The sequence below is a fragment of the Heterodontus francisci genome, chromosome 5 (assembly GCF_036365525.1).
Source record: "Heterodontus francisci isolate sHetFra1 chromosome 5, sHetFra1.hap1, whole genome shotgun sequence".
NCBI lineage: Eukaryota > Metazoa > Chordata > Chondrichthyes > Heterodontiformes > Heterodontidae > Heterodontus > Heterodontus francisci.
The window spans coordinates 31,067,431-31,087,237 of NC_090375.1; the positions used below are offsets into that span (position 1 = coordinate 31,067,431).

Genomic DNA, 19,807 nt, shown 5'->3' on the forward strand with positions numbered 1-19,807 from the left:
TTAAATTGTTGTCCTGTTGCCTAGCGGCAAGTGGGGGGGGCCGTCACGAAGCCTTGCTGCTGCCGGAGGATCATGTTGGGCCCTCCTGGCACTGAGGTCCGTGGTGGGCCTCATCCGGAGGCCTTCTTTGGGCCTCGTGCCCCCCACCCCCACCCCATCCCCGCCACGGAACCTGACGCCTGGGGGAGAACAAAATCCAGTGGTAAGGGTTATGGAACTAAGGCCGGTCAATAGAGTTGTGACCATATCAGCCAACTGAATAGCAGAAATGCTTCGAGGGACTGAATGGCCTACTCTTGTTCCTACAACAGTTGCTATAGTAACCACAGTATATCCTGTGTCTTATGGCATGAAAAATGCACTTGTTTTTTTTGGTAGAGTTTTATGAAAAATAATCTCATTCTGTCCCAGGTATTTCACTTCTTTATTTTCATACTCATACCACTGAACATTATTGTTAAAGAAATGAACTTTTGTGTCATATTAGGTGAAAAAATTCTTCAAGCCTGAGTAAATTGCCAGCACTGAGATCATACCTTCTATTCAATGACCTCATGAACTTCAAATAACACACACACACGCACGCACACACAATGGTCGAGGGCTGTGGTGCACCACAGGGATCGGTGCTGGGATCTTTGCTGTTTGTAGTGTACATTAATGATTTAGACGTGAATATAGGAGGTATGATCAGTAAGTTCGCAGATGACATGAAAATTGTTGGTGTTGTAAATAGCGAGAAGGAAATCCTTAGATTACAGCGAGATATAGATGGGCTGGTAAGATGGGCAGAGCAGTGGCAAATGGAATTTAATCCTGAAAAGTGTGAGGTGATGCATTTTGGGAGGACTAACAAGGCAAGGGAATACACAATGGATGGTTGGACCCTAGGAAGTACAGAAGGTCAGAGGGACCTTGGTGTACTTGCCCATAGATCACTGAAGGCCACAGCACAGGTAGATAAGGTGGTTAGGAAGGCATATGGGATACTTCCCTTTATTAGCCGAGGCATAGAATATAAGAGCAGGGAGGTTATGGTGGAGCTATTTAAAATGCTAGTTAGGCCACAGCTGGAGTACTGTGTACAGTGCAAAGGTGATTCACCAGGATGTTGCCTGGGCTGGAGCATTTCAGCTATGAAGAGAGACTGAAAAGGCTAGGGTTGTTTTCCTTGGAGCAGAGAAGGCTGAGGGGGGACATGATTGAGATTTACAAGATTATGAGGGGCATTGATAGGTTAGATAGGAGGAAGCATTTTCCCTTAGCTGAGGGGTCAAGAACCAGGGGGCACAGATTTAGGGTAAGGGGCAGGAGGATTAGGGGAGATTTGAGGAAACATTTTTTCACCCACAGGGTGGTTGGAATCTGGAACACACTGCCTGAAGAGGTGGTGGAGGCAGGAACCTTCACAACATTTAAGAAGTATTTAGATGACCACTTAAAACGCCATAGCAGACAGGGCTATGGGCCAAGTGCAGGAATATGGGATTAAAATAGTTGGGTGCTGTATGGCTGGCACAGACACGATGGGCTGAAGGGCCAGTTTCTGTGCTGTATAACTCTATGACTCTATGTTCTGCTTCACTGTCTTTTGTTTTTTAATTTATTATCCATAAAAGAAAAATTGAAAATCTCTGATTGTGTGTTGGGGAAGTTGGTGGGGGGGGGGGGGGGGGGTGGGCGAGGGGTGTTCACAGGGAGATTGACTGAGTTCACACACAAGTGCAACTTCATGATGGCCAATATTTGCACTCCAGTGACTCCCTAATTCATATCATCGCAACACAACATTCATACATGCAGATAATAAAGGTAGCGGCCACAAATTTCCACACAGTGAGCTTCACCATTGTTATGCTAATGAAATAAAGATTTCTGTCTGCTAGTGAGCTAGATAAGTAAGGGCTTCCAAAGTTATATTTATTTATTATTTGCATGAACATTGGTGTGAATCCAATGTAGGACCAGTGTAATTAGGAATGGAACCTGGAGTGTAGCCATTAAAAAGACAATTTGCCTGCACACTTTAGCACCAGACAACAATGTAAAAAAAAGTCTGTCTCACTCACTTGACTCTCATAAATTCACTGCTCGTCTCATCAATTTTAATTGAATATTTTAAGAATTATGCAATTGCAAGGTCATCTGCACCAAACAGCCAGACAAGACACCAGGGTGTGATACCAAGTGGCAAAGGACACAGGACTGTACCCACTAAGTCGTCCTGGAGGAAATGACAGCCAGGAGCCACAGACTCCCAAGTATGAATGCCAGCTATGAATATCACACATAGCACCTGAAGATAGATGACGCAGGCACCTTTAATGCCAAAAGAAGCACAACAACCTCATCAGAACAAGCAAGGCAACAGACTGGACACTCTTATTTTTCCTCTTTATTCTGGGTGCCAGCATACTCTTGGGGCTCTTAAAGTTACATGCATTACTAACCCTTCATAATGCACACTAGTTTTTTTTATTCTTTCAGGGGATGTAGGCGTCGCTGGCTAGGCCAGCATTTATTGCCCATCCCCAATTGCCCTTGAGAAGGTGGTGGTGAGCTGTCGTTTTGAACCACTGCAGTCCACGTGTGGTAGGTATACCTACAGTGCTGTTAGGAAGGGAGGTCCAGGATTTTGACCCAGTGACGGTGAAGGAACGGCGATATAATTCCAAGTCAGGATGGTTTGTGGCTTGGAGGGGAATTTCCAGATGGTGGTATTCCCATGCATCTGCTGCCCTTCTTTTTCTAGGTGGTAGAGGTCGTGGGTTTGGAAGGTGGTGTTGAAGGAGCATTGGTGAGTTGCATCCTGTAGATGGTACACACTGCTGCCACTGTGCGTCAGTGATGAATGTTGAAGCTTGTAGATGGGGTGCCAATCAAGTGGGCTACTTTGTCCGGGATGGTGTTGAGCTTCATGAGTGTTGTTGGAGCTGCATCCATCCAGGCAAGTGGAGAATTTTCCATCACACTCCTGAGAAAGGAGGTGAGTTACTCACTGCAGGATTCCTAGTCTCTGATCTGCTCTTGTAGCCACGGTATTAATGTGGCTGGTCCAGTTCAGTTTCTGGTCAATGGTAACCCCCAGGATGTTGATAGTGGGGGATTCAATGATTGTAATGCCATTGAATGTCAAGGGGATATGGTTAGATTTTCTCTTGTTTGAGATGGTCATTGCCTGGCACTTGTGCGGCACAAATGTTGCTTGCCACTTATCAGCCCAACCTGGATGTTGTCCAGGTCTTGCTGCATTTCTACATGGACTGCTTCAGTATCTGAGGAGTCGCAAATGGTGCTAAACATTGTTCAATAATAAGCGAACATTCCCACTTCTGACCTTATGATTGAAGGAAGGTCATTGATGAAGCAGTTGAAAATGGTCGAGCCTCAGACACAGCCCTGAGGAACTCCTGCAGTGATGTCCTGATGAGCTCAGATGATTGATCTCCAACAACCACAACCATCTTCCTTTGCGCTAGGTATGACTCCAACCAGCGGAGAGTTTTCCCCCTGATTCCCATTGACATCAGTTTTGCTAGGGCTCGTTGATGTCATACTCAGTCAAATGAAATGAAAGTCACTCTCACCTCACCTCTGGAGTTCAGCTTTTTTGTCCTTGCCTGGACCAAGGCTGTAATGAGGTCAGGAGCTGAGTGGCCCTGGCAGAACCCAAACTGAGCATCAGTGAGCAGGTTATTGCTGAGCAAGTGCCACTTGGTAACACTGTCGATGACCTCTTCCTTCATTTTGCTGAAGATCAGGAGTACACCAATAGGGCAGTAATTGGCTGGGTTGGATTTGGCCACCTTTTTGTGCACAGGACATACCTGGACAATTTTCCACATTGCCGGGTAGATGCCAGTGTTGTAGCTGTACTGAAACAGCTTGGCTAGGGGTGCAGTTAGTTCTAGAGCACATGTCTTCAGTACTATTGCCAGAATGTTGTCAGGGCCCATAGCCTTTGCAGTATCCAGTGCCTTCAGCCGTTTTTTGATTCCACGTGGAGTGAATCGATTGGCTGAAGATTGGCAGCTGTGATGCTGGGGACCTCAGGAGGAGGCCGAGATGGATTATCCACTCGACACTGTGGGGGTGGATCTCTAACTCAGAATTTTGCACTGGAGCTATCCATTAGAACATGGAAATAGGCCATTCAGCATCTCAAGCTTGTTCTGCCATTCATTCAAATCACAGCTGATCTGTACCTCAACTCAACCTGCCTACATTTGATCCATATTCCGCGATATGTTTACCTAACAAAAATCTATCTTCTCTAAAATGTCACTTGAACCAGCGTCCACAGCTCTTTGGGGCGAGCTCCAGGTTTCCACTACTCAGCTCTTCTAATGGTGATTACTTACAAACACAACCTTAAAACCCCTTAACAGATTCAACACGTTGACATCTCTTAACTTCAGCTTTCCAATGTCACTTGGTACACACTCTAGCCTTCTCTTCATTTTCTTACAGGAGATTTTGACACACAATTCCTGCCAGAGGCAGGCTACCAGATGTGGCATTCCAACCCCAACCCACCCAACCCATCCAACCTCCCCCCGCCATCCACCCCACCTTGCTTTAAAACCTCTTACATCCTGATGGTCCTCTTGATTGCCATTCTTGTAGATGCATGCACCTTTTATAGTACTCTTCTGCCGCTGATTGAGCGACGCTAACTAGGATTATAAGCCATGTAGACAGGGAGTAGATTTGGCCAACGGGTCTTAAAAGGGCTGAATTTAAAAGGTTGAAGGCATCATGACAACTTTCAGTTTATTGGCTGTTGACATGTAATGTATGGTGTGACACACAATCTGTATTTGAGACAGCAGAAGCCCATCCTATTGAGGTAGTTGAGGTACTGATCTGTGGGAACTTGTAAATCAGGTTGCTTGAAAGCCAGCAAACCCATGATGCTGGATGGGCCTATTTTGCTGCTGTCCCACTCTGATGCCCAAATGGAGGAATTTGACAGCTCTCCTGTCAAGGGAAGTGACCTGACAAACGTATGCCTGTAATGTTGTCTGACTTATATTACGGATATCACCTATAATGAGCCGCATCAGAGTCACTACAGTATCTTGACTTACTGGATGAATTTGCGCTCCTGACAATGTATGAATCCACAGAGGTCATCCGATAAGGTCTATCTACCACCCTGTGACATGGTGCAGCTAGTTCTATTCTGTCAACAAAAGTAATTTGTATTGGCATTACATATTATTTTGCTTGCTAGCTAGCTCATGCAGTTGTGCTGCTCTCCATTGATGTTGGAATGCTGAGCGACTTTATTTATAGGGAGAAATGTGTCTTCAATTGGACTGTGTTTTAATGAAATTAGATTGGCTATAGACTTTATACACAGCTTAATTGCCCCATGTCCATGGCTGAGTCAGTAATTTTGTATATAGCAGTGGTAATGTAGAGGATAGCATTAAACAAGAAATTAGAGATGCATGCAATAAGGGTGCAACTGTAATTATGGGTGAATTTAATCTACATATAGATTGGGCGAACCAAATTAGCAATAATACTATAGAGGAGGAATTTTTGGAGTGTGTACGTGATGGTTTTTTGGACCAATATGTTGAGGAACCAACTAGAGAACAGGCCTTCCTAGACTGGTATTGTGTAATAAGAAAGGATTAGTTAACAATCTTTTTGTGTGGGGCCCCTTGGGGAAGAGCGACCATAACAGGATAGAATTCTTCATTAAGATGGAGAGTGAGAGAGTTGATTCTGAGACTAGGGTCCTGAATCTAAATGAAGAAAACTATGAAGGTATGAGGCGTGAGTTGGCTATGATAGATTGCGGAATGTTACTTAAAGGGTTGACAGTGGATAGGCAATGGCTAGTCTTTAAAGAGCGCATGGATGAATTACAACAGTTGTTCATTCCTGTCTGGTGCAAAAATAAATCAGGAAGGATAGCTCAACCGTGGCTGACAAAAGAAATCAGGGATAGTATTAGATCCAAGGAGAAGAAATATAAAATGGCCAGAACAAGCAGCAAACCTGAGGATTGGGAGCAGTTTGGAATTCAGCAAAGGAGGACAAAGGGATTGATTAAGAAGGGGAAAATAGAATATGACAGTAAGCTTGCAGAGAACATAAAAACTGACTGTAAAAGCTTCTATAGATATGTGAAGAGAAAAAGATTAGTGAAAACAAATGTGGGTCCCTTACAGTCATAAATGGGGGAATTTATAATGGGGAACAAAGAAATGGCAGACCAATTAAATATATACTTTGGTTCTGTCTTCACAAAGGAGGACACAAATTACCTCCCAGAAATGTTGGGGAACATAGGTCGAGTGAGAAGGAGGAACAGTATGAAATCCGTAATAGTAGGGAAATGGTGTTAGGGAAATTGATGGGATTGAAGGCCGATAAATCCCCAGGGCCTGATAATCTACATCCCAGAGTACTTAAGGAAGTGGCCCTTGAAATAGTAGATGCATTGCTGGTCATTTTTCAAAATTTTATAGACTCTGGGACAGTTCCAATGGATTGGAGGGTAGCTAATGCAACCCCATTATTTAAAAAAGGAGGCAGAGAGAAAATAGGGAATTATAGACCAGTTATCCTGACATCAGTAGTGGGGAAAATGCTAGAGCCCATTATTAAAGATGTAATAGCAGAGCACTTGGAAAACAATGACATGATCGGACAAAGTCAACAAATCATGCTTGACAAATCTACTGGAATTTTTTGAGGATGTAACTCGTAGAATAGATAAGGGAGAACCAGTGGATGTGGTATATTTGGACTTTCAGAAGGCTTTCGATAAGGTCCCACATAAGAGATTAGTGGGCAAAATTAAAGCACATGGGATTGGGGTAAGGTACTTACATGGATAGAGAATTGATTGGCAGACAGGAAACAAAGAGTAGGAATAAATGGGTCTTTTTCCGAGTGGCAGGCAGTGACTAGTGGGGTACCTCAGGGATCAGTGCTAGGATCCCAGCCATTCACAATATATATGAATGATATAGATCAGGGAATTAAATGTAATATATCCAAATTTGCAGAGGACACAAAGCTGGGTGGGACTGTGAGCTGTGAGGAGGATGCAGAGAAGCTCCAGTGTGATTTGGACAGATTGAGTGAGTGGGCAAATACATGGCAGATGCAGTATAATGTGGATAAATGTGAGGTTATTCACTTTGGTGGCAAAAACAGAAAGGCAGATTATTATCTGAACGGCGATAGAGTGGGAAAGGGGGATGTGCAGCGAGACCTGGGTGTCCTTGTGCACCAGTCGCTGAAAGTAAGCATGCAGCTGCAGCAGGCAGTTAAGAAAGCAAATGGTATGTTGGCCTTCATAGCAAGAGGATTCGAGTACAGGAACAAGGATGTCTTGCTACAATTATACAGGGCCTTGGTGAGACCACATCTGGAGTATTGTGTTCAGTTTTGGTCTCTTTATCTGAGGAAGGGTGTTCTCGCTATGGAGGGAGTTTTTTTTAAATTCATTCATGGGATGTGGGCGTCGCTGGCTAAGCCAGCATTTATTGCCCATCCCTAATTGCCCTAACTGAGTGGCTTGCTAGGCCATGTCAGAGGGCATGTAAAAGTCAACCACATTGCCGTGGGTCTGGAGTCACATGTAGGCCAGACCAGGTAAGGACAGCAGATTTCCTTCCCTAAAGGACATTAGTGAACCAGATGGGTTTTTACAACAATCGACAATGGTTTCATGGCCATCATTAACTAGCTTTTTAATTCCAGATTTATTAATTGAATTCAAATTCCACCTTCTGCTGTGGCGGGATTTGAACCCATGTTCCCAGAGCAATACCCTGGGTCTCTGGGTTACTAGTCCAGTGACAATACCACTATGCCACCACCTCCCCATAAGTGCAGCGAAGGTTCACCAGAGTGATTCCTGGGATGGCAGGACTGACGTAGGAAGAGAGATTGAGTCGATTAGGCTTGTATTCACTGGAGTTTAGAAGAATGAGAGGAGATCTCATAGAAACCTACAAAATTCTAACAGGACTGGACAGACTAGATGCAGGATGGATGTTTCCGATGGCGGGGGAGTCCAGGACCAGGGGTCACAATCTAAGGATAAGGGGTAAGCCATTTAAGACTGAGATGAGGAGGGATTTCTTCCCTGAGAGTGGTGCACCTGTGGAATTCTCTACCACAGAAAGCAGCTGAGGCCAAATCATTAAATATATTCAAGAAAGAGTTAGATATAGTTCTTAGGGCTAAAGGAATCAAGGGATATGGGGAGAAAGCAAGAACAGGGTACTGAGTTTGGATGATCAGCCATGATCGTATTGAATGGTGTGCAGGCTCGAAGGGCCGAATGGCCTACTCCTGCTCCTATTTTCTATGTTTCTATGTTTATATCTACTGAGAGAGCAGTGGGGAAGATGCGCTTGGCTGTAGAACACCATGCAGTAGGTTTCAGAGTTGACTTAGTGCCCCTTCAGTGAAGTGCTATCTTCTTATGCACAACTCCTCAGAAAAGTCTTCATATGATCTGTGCTGGCTATATGAGGGAGGTGGGGTTAATATCTAGTGGGGTGCATCCTCCTCAATTGCTGCCTGACTCTCCTTCATTCCATCCTTGGCTTCTCCATGATAATAGCAGACAAGGGGATTCCCATTTGGAAGGCCAGACCTGGTCCTCACTACAGGTAGAGGTGGCTGAAAATCTGCCACCCTGTCAGAAGCAAGTCCAGCTGGCTGTATGGAGAATGGCAATACATAGAAAATGCTCTAGAAAGTGTTTCCCAGCTATAGAAATTTGTATTCAAAATCTCCAGAACCTTCCATGTCAGGAACTCCTCACTTCCACCTGTGTGAGTTGAACTTCGAAGCAGCTGCCCCTCTCATAAATCTCAGTCTAAGCTGTCCATAGTGAGGGCCAACTCTGGTTGGCCATATTCCTGGAGGTATCATTACATGACCACTTGCCCTCAACTGCCCCACCCCACACTCCTGCCATTGGTCACCCAGCATGTCCATCCTCATGTTTTCCCAAACCAATTGGAAAGCAAACAGTCTTCATCATATGATTGGATGATTCTTGACTGACAGTCAAAGTATCTTTTCTCCCTCCATGTCAATGTCTTTTTTACAAAATACAATTTTTTAATTGCCCCTATAAATTTTCGTGTGGGTTGTTTGGACTTCTGAACTTCACTTAGACATATGTAAATTAGCTCAGTCCAGACTTGGTGTATGGAACACATGAAGGTTCAAAAGGTTTCTGGGATCTTGGGAGAAGCATTTTATTAGAGGAAGAGGCTTTCATCTGATATTCCTGCCTAAAAAATAAAAAATCCTGGACCATTTATGCCCTGCCACTTAAAATAACAAGGAAATATGTTTTGGCTGGATGGTTTAGTAGTACTTAGTGGCGAAACGTTCAGATCTCATCTGCTATGTGTCTGAAAATAGTACGCTGTATTTCAGCAAAGTAACTCTCACGCTGCCTGCCCTGTTCTCTTTAAGAAAACTGTACATCTTGTGAAAGGGAATCCTGTGGCAATTAAACAAAGAACAAAGAACAAAGAAAATTACAGCACAGGAACAGGCCCTTCGGCCCTCCAAGCCTACGCCGATCCAGATTCTCTATCTAAACCTGTCGCCTATTTTCTAAGGGTCTGTATCTCTTTGCTTCCTGCCCATTCATGTATCTGTCTAGATACATCTTAAAAGACGCTATCGTGCCCGCTTCTACCACCTCCGCTGGCAACGCGTTCCAGGCACCCACCACCCTCTGCGTAAAGAACTTTCCGCGCATATCCCCCCTAAACTTTTCCCCTTTCACTTTGAACTCGTGACCCCTAGTAATTGAATCCCCCACTCTGGGAAAAAGCTTCTTGCCATCCACCCTGTCCATACCTCTCATGATTTTGTACACCTCAATCAGGTCCCCCCTCAACCTCCGTCTTTCCAATGAAAATAATCCTAATCTACTCAACCTCTCTTCATAGCTAACGCCCTCCATACCAGGCAACATCCTGGTGAACCTCCTCTGCACCCTCTCCAAAGCATCTACATCCTTTTGGTAATGTGGCGACCAGAACTGCACGCAGTATTCCAAATGTGGCCGAACCAAAGTCTTATACAACTGTAACATGACCTGCCAACCCTTGTACTCAATACCCCGTCCGATGAAGGAAAGCATGCCGTATGCCTTCTTGACCACTCTATTGACCTGTGTTGCCACCTTCAGGGAACAATGGACCTGAACACCCAAATCTCTCTGCACATTAATTTTCCCCAGGACTTTTCCATTTATTGCATAGTTCACTCTTGAATTGGATCTTCCAAATGCATCACCTCGCATTTGCCCTGATTGAACTCCATCTGCCATTTCTCTGCCCAACTCTCCAATCTATCTATATTCTGCTGTATTCTCTGACAGTCACCTTCACTATCTTCTACTCCACCAATCTTAGTGTCGTCTGCAAACTTGCTAATCAGACCACCTATACTTTCCTCCAAATCATTTATGTACATCACAAACAACAGTGGTCCCAGCACGGATCCCTGTGGAACACCACTGGTCACACGTCTCCATTTTGAGACTCCCTTCCACTGCTACTCTCTGTCTCCTGTTGCCCAGCCAGTTCTTTATCCATCTAGCTAGTACACCCTGGACCCCATGCGACTTCACTTTCTCCATCAACCTGCCATGGGGAACCTTATCAAACGCCTTACTGAAGTCCATGTATATGACATCTACAGCCCTTCCCTCATCAATCAACTTTGTCACTTCCTCAAAGAATTCTATTAAGTTGGTAAGACATGACCTTCCCTGCACAAAACCATGTTGCCTATCACTGATAAGCCCATTTTCTTCCAAATGGGAATAGATCCTATCCCTCAGTATCTTCTCCAGCAGCTTCCCTACCACTGACGTCAGGTTCACCAGTCTATAATTACCTGGATTATCACTACTATCCTTCTTAAACAAGGGGACAACATTAACAATTCTCCAGTCCTCCGGGACCTCACCTGTGTTTAAGGATGCTGCAAAGATATCTGTTAAGGCCCCAGCTATTTCCTCTCTCGCTTCCCTCAGTAACCTGGGATAGATCCCATCCGGACCTGGGGACTTGTCCACCTTAATGCCTTTTAGAATACCCAACACTTCCTCCCTCCTTATGCCGACTTGACCTAGGGTAATCAAACATCTGTCCCTAACCTCAACATCCGTCATGTCCCTCTCCTCGGTGAATACCGATGCAAAGCACTCGTTTAGAATCTCACCTATTTTCTCTGACTCCATGCATAATTTTCCTCCTTTGTCCTTGAGTGGGCCAATCCTTTCTCTAGTTACCCTCTTGCTCCTTATAAATGAATAAAAGGCTTTGGGATTTTCCTTAACCCTGTTTGCTAAAGATATTTCATGACCTATTTTAGCCCTCTTAATTCCTCGTTTCAGATTGGTCCTACATTCCCGATATTCTTCCAAAACTTCGTCTTTCTTCAGCTGCCTAGACCTTATGTATGCTTCCTTTTTCCTCTTAGCTAGTTTCACAATTTCACCTGTCATCCATGGTTCCCTAATCTTGCCATTTCTATCCCTCATTTTCACAGGAACATGTCTCTCCTGCACGCTAATCAACCTCTCTTTAAAAGCCTCCCGCATATCAAATGTGGATTTATCTTCAAACAGCTGCTCCCAATCTACATTCCCCAGCTCCTGCCGAATTTTGGTATAGTTGGCCTTCCCCCAATTTAGCACTCTTCCTTTAGGACCACTCTCGTCTTTGTCCATGAGTATTCTAAAACTTACGGAATTGTGATCACTATTCCCAAAGTAGTCCCCTACTGAAACTTCAGCCACCTGGCCGGGCTCATTCCCCAACACCAGGTCCAGTATGGCCCCTTCCCGAGTTGGATGATTTACATACTACTCTAGAAAACCCTCCTGGATGCTCCTTACAAATTCTGCTCCATCTAGACCTCTAACACTAAGTGAATCCCAGTCAATGTTGGGAAAATTAAAATCTCCTATCACCACCACCCTGTTGCTCCTACATCTTTCCATAATCTGTTTACATATTTGTACCTCTATCTCACGCTCGCTGTTGGGAGGCCTGTAGCACAGCCCCAACATTGTTACCGCACCCTTCCTATTTCTGAGTTCTGCCCACATTGCCTCACTGCTCGAGTCCTCCATAGTGCCCTCCTTCAGCACAGCTGTGATATCCTCTTTGACCAGTAATGCAACTCCTCCACCCCTTTTACCTCCCTCTCTATCCCGCCTGAAGCATCGATATCCTGGGATATTTAGTTGCCAATCGTGCCCTTCCCTCAACCAAGTCTCAGTAACATCATACTCCCAGGTACTAATCCAAGCCCTAAGTTCATCTGCCTTACCTACTACACTTCTTGCATTAAAACAAATGCACCTCAGACCACCAGTCCCTTTGCGTTCATCATCTGCTCCCTGCCAACTCTTCCCCTTGGTCACGCTGACTTCATTATCTAGTTCCTTACAGGCTTTAGTTACTACCTCCTTACTGTCCACTGACCTCCTCATTTGGTTCCCATCCCCCTGCCACATTAGTTTAAACCCTCCCCAACAGCGTTAGCAAAAGCACCCCCAAGGACATTGGTTCCAGTCCGGCCCAGGTGTAGACCGTCCAATTTGTAATAGTCCCACCTCCCCCAGAACCGGTCCCAATGTCCCAAAAATCTGAACCCCTCCCTCCTGCACCATCTCTCAAGCCTGAAATAGCCTGAGTAAAACTCAGCTGCAAATTCACAAGGCCTCAAACTGCAGGCTTCTGACATCCAATCACTACAACTTGACTTTGCTCATCTTTTGTTCACTATTCTCTTCAACCTTGGTAGTGTCTTGCAACTTGAGGCCTTAGGCTCAGGTTTCTCAATTGTAATTGTATTCCATCCTGGCAACAAGAACCTGGTCCAAGGGGTTTAAAATATTTACAAACCCTTTTAAAAGTTTCCCTTTGATCAATCTTTCTTTGTCATATATGACAAGTCAGAATCAATGCTGAGGACACGTACATACATGTCACTTTCTAGGTTGCTTCAGCAAACAGGCTGAGTTTTACCTCAGAGTGGAGCTGGGGGCTCTACAATACTTGATAACATGCACAGCTCTATATAATAACTCAAACTATCTGGATCCCCTTTATGATTGTCTTTACAGCTCGCCACTTAGGTTTAATCTGCAAACTATGAAGGATTGAAAATGATACATTAAATCGTTGAAAGAGAGCAATGTATACACTGGGACTTGACTGGATGGTGGGTGCCTTGAGGGTAAGGCACTCAGAAGCAGTGTCTGTTCTGTGATGTCTGTTGTGTTATCTTTGAAACACATATGGAAACCATCTGTGATATATTTCACAGACTGCATTGAAAAGCCTTGTTAATTTCACAATCACACGAAACCTGCCTGGAGCTATGAATGGATTTTTCTGAAGAAGCACTCCAATATCTGAATGTGTCCAGGACACAATCAGGCACCACCATTCATAAAACATTTACGTCACACATCTTCCCCATGCATCTCAATTCATATGCTAGGTATTTCTAGGATTGTTACGATTACATGTACAACCTCGTAGACATTTCCTATGAAACGCAGACCTGTTAATTGAGTCCAGTTTTAGCCGAGCTGCACTACTATGATAATGTGTGCAGAATGCCACCACTCCCAGTTAGAATAACATCCAAAATCCTTTGTGAATTCTTGTCCATGAAAAAATGATTTCGATTTTATCTTTTGTGAGAACTAATTGGGTAAATACCCAGCTAACTAATACCAAACCATCTCGACCAGGAAATGTCTTAGTTCAGTGACTGGTCTGTGCTGACATTATTATGTTACTACTGAGACTACACACTGCATTGTGAATCCTCATTGCCGCTAGATGCATTGCGGTGATGATGCTAACAAAAGACTTTAATGGTTGACAGTAAAATCGCAGTTCATGCAGTGATTTTAACCAGGTATGGATCACAACTCGTATCAAAAGTGTATCTATGAAGGCTATATTACATTACCTCGCTCACAATGCAGTGGCAGGCGCCCAAGAACCAGGATGACTGATATGAGGGCTCCTGATCAATATGGTGCTCCCAGTATGCCACCAAATATCTGTCGGGAGCTCCACAGAAATATTGAATTAAATTGACCTAGTATAAATCACCTGCAGTCAGCCTACATCAGAACAGTGCCATACAATCCCTGATGACATAGGAACATAGGAACATAGAAGCAGGAGTAGGCCAATCAACCTATTGAGCCTGCTCCACTATTCATTACGATCATGGCTGATCTTCCACTTCAATGCCTTTTCCCCTCACTATTCCCATATCCCCTTATGTCATTGGTATTTAGAAATCTGTCAATCTCTGCTTTAAACATACTCAATGACTGAACTCCACAGCCCTCTGGAGTAGAGAATTCCAAACATTCACAACCCTCTGAATAAAGAACTTTCTCCTCATCTCGGTCGTAAGTGGCTCCCCCCTTATTTTGAAATTGTGTCGCCTGGTTCTAGACTCCCCAACCAGGGGAAACATCTTAATTGCATCTACCCTGTCTATCCCTTTAACTATTTTGTAGGTTTCAATAAGATCACCTCTCATTCTTCAAAACATTCTTCGAGAATACATGCCCAGTTTCCCCAATCTCTCTTCATAGAACAGTCCCGCCATCCTGGGAACAAGTCTTTGTTGCACTCCCTCTATGGCCATAATATCCTTCCTAAGGTAAGGGGACCAAAATTGCACACAGTACTCCAGGTGGGGTGTAAGCAAAGGTCAATACAATTGAAGCAAGACTTCACTCCTCCTGTACTCAAATCCTCTTGTGATAAGGGCTGACATACCATTAGCCTTCCTAATTGCTTGCTGCACCTACATGTTAGCTTTCAGTGACTTATGGACAAGGACACCCAGGTCCTTTTGTACATCTACATTTTCTAATCTCTTACCATTTAAGAAATACTCTGCACATTTGTTCCTCCTACCAAAGTGGATAACCTCACATTTTTTCCACATTATATTCCATCTATCACGTTCTTGCCCACTCACCAAGTCTGTCCAAATCCCCTTGAAGCCGTTTTGCATCTTCCTCACAACACACTTTCCCACCTAGTTTTGTGTCATCTGCAAACTTCGAAATATTACATTTGGTCCCCACATCCAAATCATTGATACATATTGTGAACAGCTGGGGCCCAAGTACTGATCCTTATAGTACCCCACTAATCACAGTCTGCCAACGCGAGAATGATCGATTTATTCCTGCTCTCTGTTTTCTGCCTGTTAATTCTTAATCCATGCCAGTATATTACCTCCTATTCCATGTGTTTTAATTTTGCTAACCAACCTCCTGCAGGGGACTTTATCAAAAGCCTGTGACCTCTGCTGGGACTATATTTACGACCCCCCATGAACTTATTTAGGGATAATAAACTTCACAGATTACAGCAAAACCCTTCCTTCAAAAAAGAATTTGTATATCATTTTACACCGATCTGCCTTCTTGGTTACAGTGACTCGTAAGTCACATTCTTTCCTCATTGCATGGGACCCCCATGAATTTTAACAACATTTTAGGGATTGTACTTCATGATCTTTGTCCATTTTTCTGTGAAGATGGAAAACCTGTGGCCTTGGGGTTGCACACCTTTCTATGAGGAATAAATGTGTTTACCTTTTAATCCATGGGCCCAGTCAATGAAAATACTACCAATGAATCCTGCGGTGCCGCTGCCCTCAAAGCTGCACAAAGGGAGGGTTACTGTACTTGCTATGGTTGCGCCACTATTTCGTTCCTCTTATCTCACTTACCTTTTCTTCATGACCAAAACAATGCCGAGGAAAATGATGACAAATAGAAGAATTCCAGCAATAACCCCGGCAATTTTCACAGTATGGTCCGTCTGTTTTTCTGGCTCTTCAGCATTCGGTTTGCGAGTTGCACCTCCTGAAAGGCAGTGAATTCACACAGGAGGGAAATTAAAGAAACAAGAAGTCCACATTTATCACCACTCTTACCGGGGGAGAAAATCTCCCTTGAGCATTATCTTTCAAAGACACAGAAAAAACTATCTTGGCCTTGGAATTACACTGTACGCAGATTAGAGTGCGATCACGTTAATGTGCTGATATCAAAAAAACAAATGTGTGCTACATTAACGGAAACACCAACGCGCGTTAATTTTAAATGAGTTAGTGGACAAGATTTTAACTCACTCAAAACCCATCCACTTACACAGATTTATAATCAGGCCCACTGGTATCTCCATTAAAATAGCAGACGCGGGAATTTAACATGAATGTATTAAATGTTCGTATGCTGATCCTTAAACATAATTTCAAGGCCATTGATCCTTAAAACAAAAAAAACCTATTTTTTATAATACTTCTTTCTTTGGGAAATATTTTTTTTGTGTGAAATATAGCACCATAGTAAACCAGAAGGTAAAAACACATCATGCAGTCTGACCCTTGCAAAGGCTTGTTATCATAAAATTAACAACCTACAAACAGCAGTGAACCTTCAACAGCTCCATATTAACTGTCATTTCTATACCTAAACACACTTGCCCAAAAGAGAAACAATCCCTCCATCCACTGTTGATTAGCTAGGACTTAACCCTGAAATAGTTTCCATTAAATGGCAATAATTCTTCCACTTGGTGCTCCAGTATCTGAAGAAGTGAGATAAGCTCATTTGCCATGCATTCCCTCTATTGTTTTGCTTAAAACAGTACAGTACTTGCCACCTTTTAGAAATCCAAATCGCGGCTACATCTCGTATGCAAACTGCTACTTTCTCGCAATTTATTCACAAACCGGGCAAGCACTGAATGATCACAGTCCTGGCAGAAACATTTAATATCTGTTTGAATGAGATAACTAGCATCGAGTACTGAGTGCCTTGGCAATTGCAGGCTTTCTTGATCAACTACCAATTGTACTGTTTACTGTAGAATGTGATGGAATGTCAAAATTACATTTGTTGTAATAGCCTTTCTCTCCAGTAAATCAGTTAATAATGAAAAATGCAGGGGACATACAGTTTATTTTGGAACTGTTTCTCTTCCCTCCCCACTCCCTCCCACATCCACTCCCACATCAACCACCATCCCCTCCCCCCACCCCACTGTATCAAAGTGGCCATTCAGCCCATTGTACCTGTGCCAATCCTATTAGTCCCACTCCTCCTCTCTTTCCCCACATAGCCCTGTATTTTCTTTCTCTTCAAGTATTTATCCAATTTCCTTTTGAAAGTCATCACTGAATCAGCTTCCGCTGCCCTTTCAGACAGTGCATTCCAGATCATAACTTGCTGCGTTTAAAAAAATGTTTCCTCATGTTGCCTCTGGCTCTTTTGCCAATTATCCAGAGATTTGGCAATCTCTCCCTTATTTCTTTTTAAGTTGAAATACTAAAATGTCAACCATCCAAATTATCTCCCTGTTACAAAACTGACTGACTGTCCTGGATTCTGACCTGAATCTCCAATTGCTGCCATTATAGCCCATCTCTTGATTATCTGCCAGAAAAACCTCCGATCTTTCTTCCTTTCCTGCAGACATTTACCCAAATTGGGGTAGAGCTCAGCCTGCTACCCTTGTTCAGGTGTGAGCTAAGGTGCCAGGCATTGGAAGGATATTTGACTGGGAGCATCAGCTCCAAACTGATTCCATTTCTACAAAATGTCCATGTGCCAGGGGTCAGTGAATAATGATCGGGCTGGGGAATCCAGGCTGATTTTACATTTCTTAGCTTAGGGATAGGGAGAGGTCAACTGTAGCCTTCCTCCCTGGTCACCACCCGCCCCCCCCCCCCCCCCCCCACTCCCCGCCAACCCCCCTCTCCCACCTCAAACCAACACTGGTCTCCTAACTGTGATCAGCTAGGATCAAAGCAGGAATCAAATCTGGTACCTCCTGAAATACATATGGCTTCGATAACACTGGAACTATCAACTGAGCAAAAGGAAGTGACTATATTTTGGCTTCATGCAATGGTTTCAAGTTAACATAAGAAAGCTGCGAGAGTGAAAATATTTTCCATTTATGGTTAATTTGCTTAAAAAGCATTCTTGGAGTGAACTAAATGGTGTATCAATCTATGCACAGAAAGCAAAGAAATATTGCCAGTCATTTGTTTCAATAAAGTATCATAGAACATTCTTACACTGTGCACAATATGTAGGCTCTTAATATTTTCATATTACTGTGCTGTGTCATAGCTTGGATAACCATGGTTGAAATGATAAATTTATCTCACAAATACAAGAAAAAGAGGGGCAATAAATCATAAATGACATTGGAGAGCATTAAAATGCATTTGGTTTATGTTGCAGAAGGTATGAAAGTCTGTTTCAGTTTACATCAGGCTCCTTTGAGACAGATAACCATGACCCTCTGCAACTGTACCCACAGAATATCACAAAATTAAAATATAAAGCAGTTCAGGCTTTAGCCAGCAACTCAGGACTGCAGAGAAAAATCACCACAGTTGCCAAAACCTTTTACATAAGATAACATAAGCTTATATTTAAATGAGTTACCGTTCCCATCAAAAGTGGACAAAGTGATGCCACATAACCAATCGAGGGGCTGTACACTAATTACTGCACGCAATAATTTCAGGGCTATCACTTTGATAAGATCAGTAGAAGGACTAATAACTTTCCACTAAAAGGAAACAAACATTGTTGTATTTTACATATTCTACATCTGGTTTTATTTTATTTAGGCCTCATTCACATGTTGATTTTGGTGCCACGTATGTTGTGCAATTCCTACATGTCCATATTTGTGTATTGGTAACTGTGAATCATGTATGTTCACCCAAATGTTATCACAAGACCACTATTGTTTTGTATTTTGCTGCCACCATTCACCATTCTGGCACACGTGTCCCCAAATGTACTCAGTCTTTGGAATACTTCTCACTGAAGGATTTACATAGTGTACGTAAATGTACCTTCTACCTCGACCTTAACTTAGTCACAAATGACTTGGAAAGAGGGGGAAGTCCTTGCTTGCTCTTCGAAATGATTTTATTTTGCATCATTCATCAAACTGCATTTGGGCAAAGTACCAACAGATTAAAGGCCTGAAGGACAGTCCATTCTTAAAACAAGGTAGACTTTTTCCCAAACAAATATTCCATGCAAAATTTGGCAAACATTGTGAATACAAAAAGATGCTGTTCTGCTAATTGTTATCATAAATTATATTATTTCTAAGAGCTAATAACTTGACCTAACAATTAACTTAATTAATTAATTTAGCCAACAGTAAACAGAGAGTAGGCATAAATGGGTCATTTTCTGTTTGGCAAGATGTAATGAGTGGTGTGCCACAGGAATCTGTGCTGAGGCCTCAACCTTTTACAATTTATATAAATCACTTAGATGAAGGGATCGAAGGTATGGTTGCTAAATTTGCTGATGACACAAAGATAGGTAGGAAAGTAACTTGTGAAGAGGACATAAGGGGCTACAAAGGGATGTAGATAGGTTAAGTGATTGGCAAAGACCTGGCAAATAGAGCATAATGTGGGAAAGTGTGAAATTGTCCACTTTGGCAGGAAGAATAAAAAAGAAGCATATTATTTAAATGGTAGATTGCAGAGCTTTCAGATGCAGAGGGATCTGGATGTCCTAGTGCATGAATCACATGCAGGTACAGCACGTAATTAGGAAAACGAATAGAATGTTAATGTTTATCGCGAGGGGAATTGAATACAAAAGGAAGGAGGTTATGCTTCAGCTATACAGGACACTGGTGAGACCACATCTGGAGTAATGTGTACAGTACTGGTC

At 43.2% G+C, this 19,807-nt stretch overlaps 1 protein-coding gene across 5 annotated transcripts in view; it reads right to left on the minus strand.

The window, feature by feature from the left end:
• LOC137369795 (receptor-type tyrosine-protein phosphatase mu-like) overlaps window positions 1–19,807 on the minus strand; it is a 991,520-nt gene that overhangs the window by 244,024 nt on the left and 727,689 nt on the right. For all 5 annotated transcript variants that reach the window (XM_068031279.1, XM_068031278.1, XM_068031276.1 and 2 more), the window contains one exon: window positions 15,811–15,946. In XM_068031279.1, coding sequence (XP_067887380.1) covers window positions 15,811–15,946 — 136 coding nt within the window. The remainder of the gene's footprint in view (window positions 1–15,810; window positions 15,947–19,807) is intronic.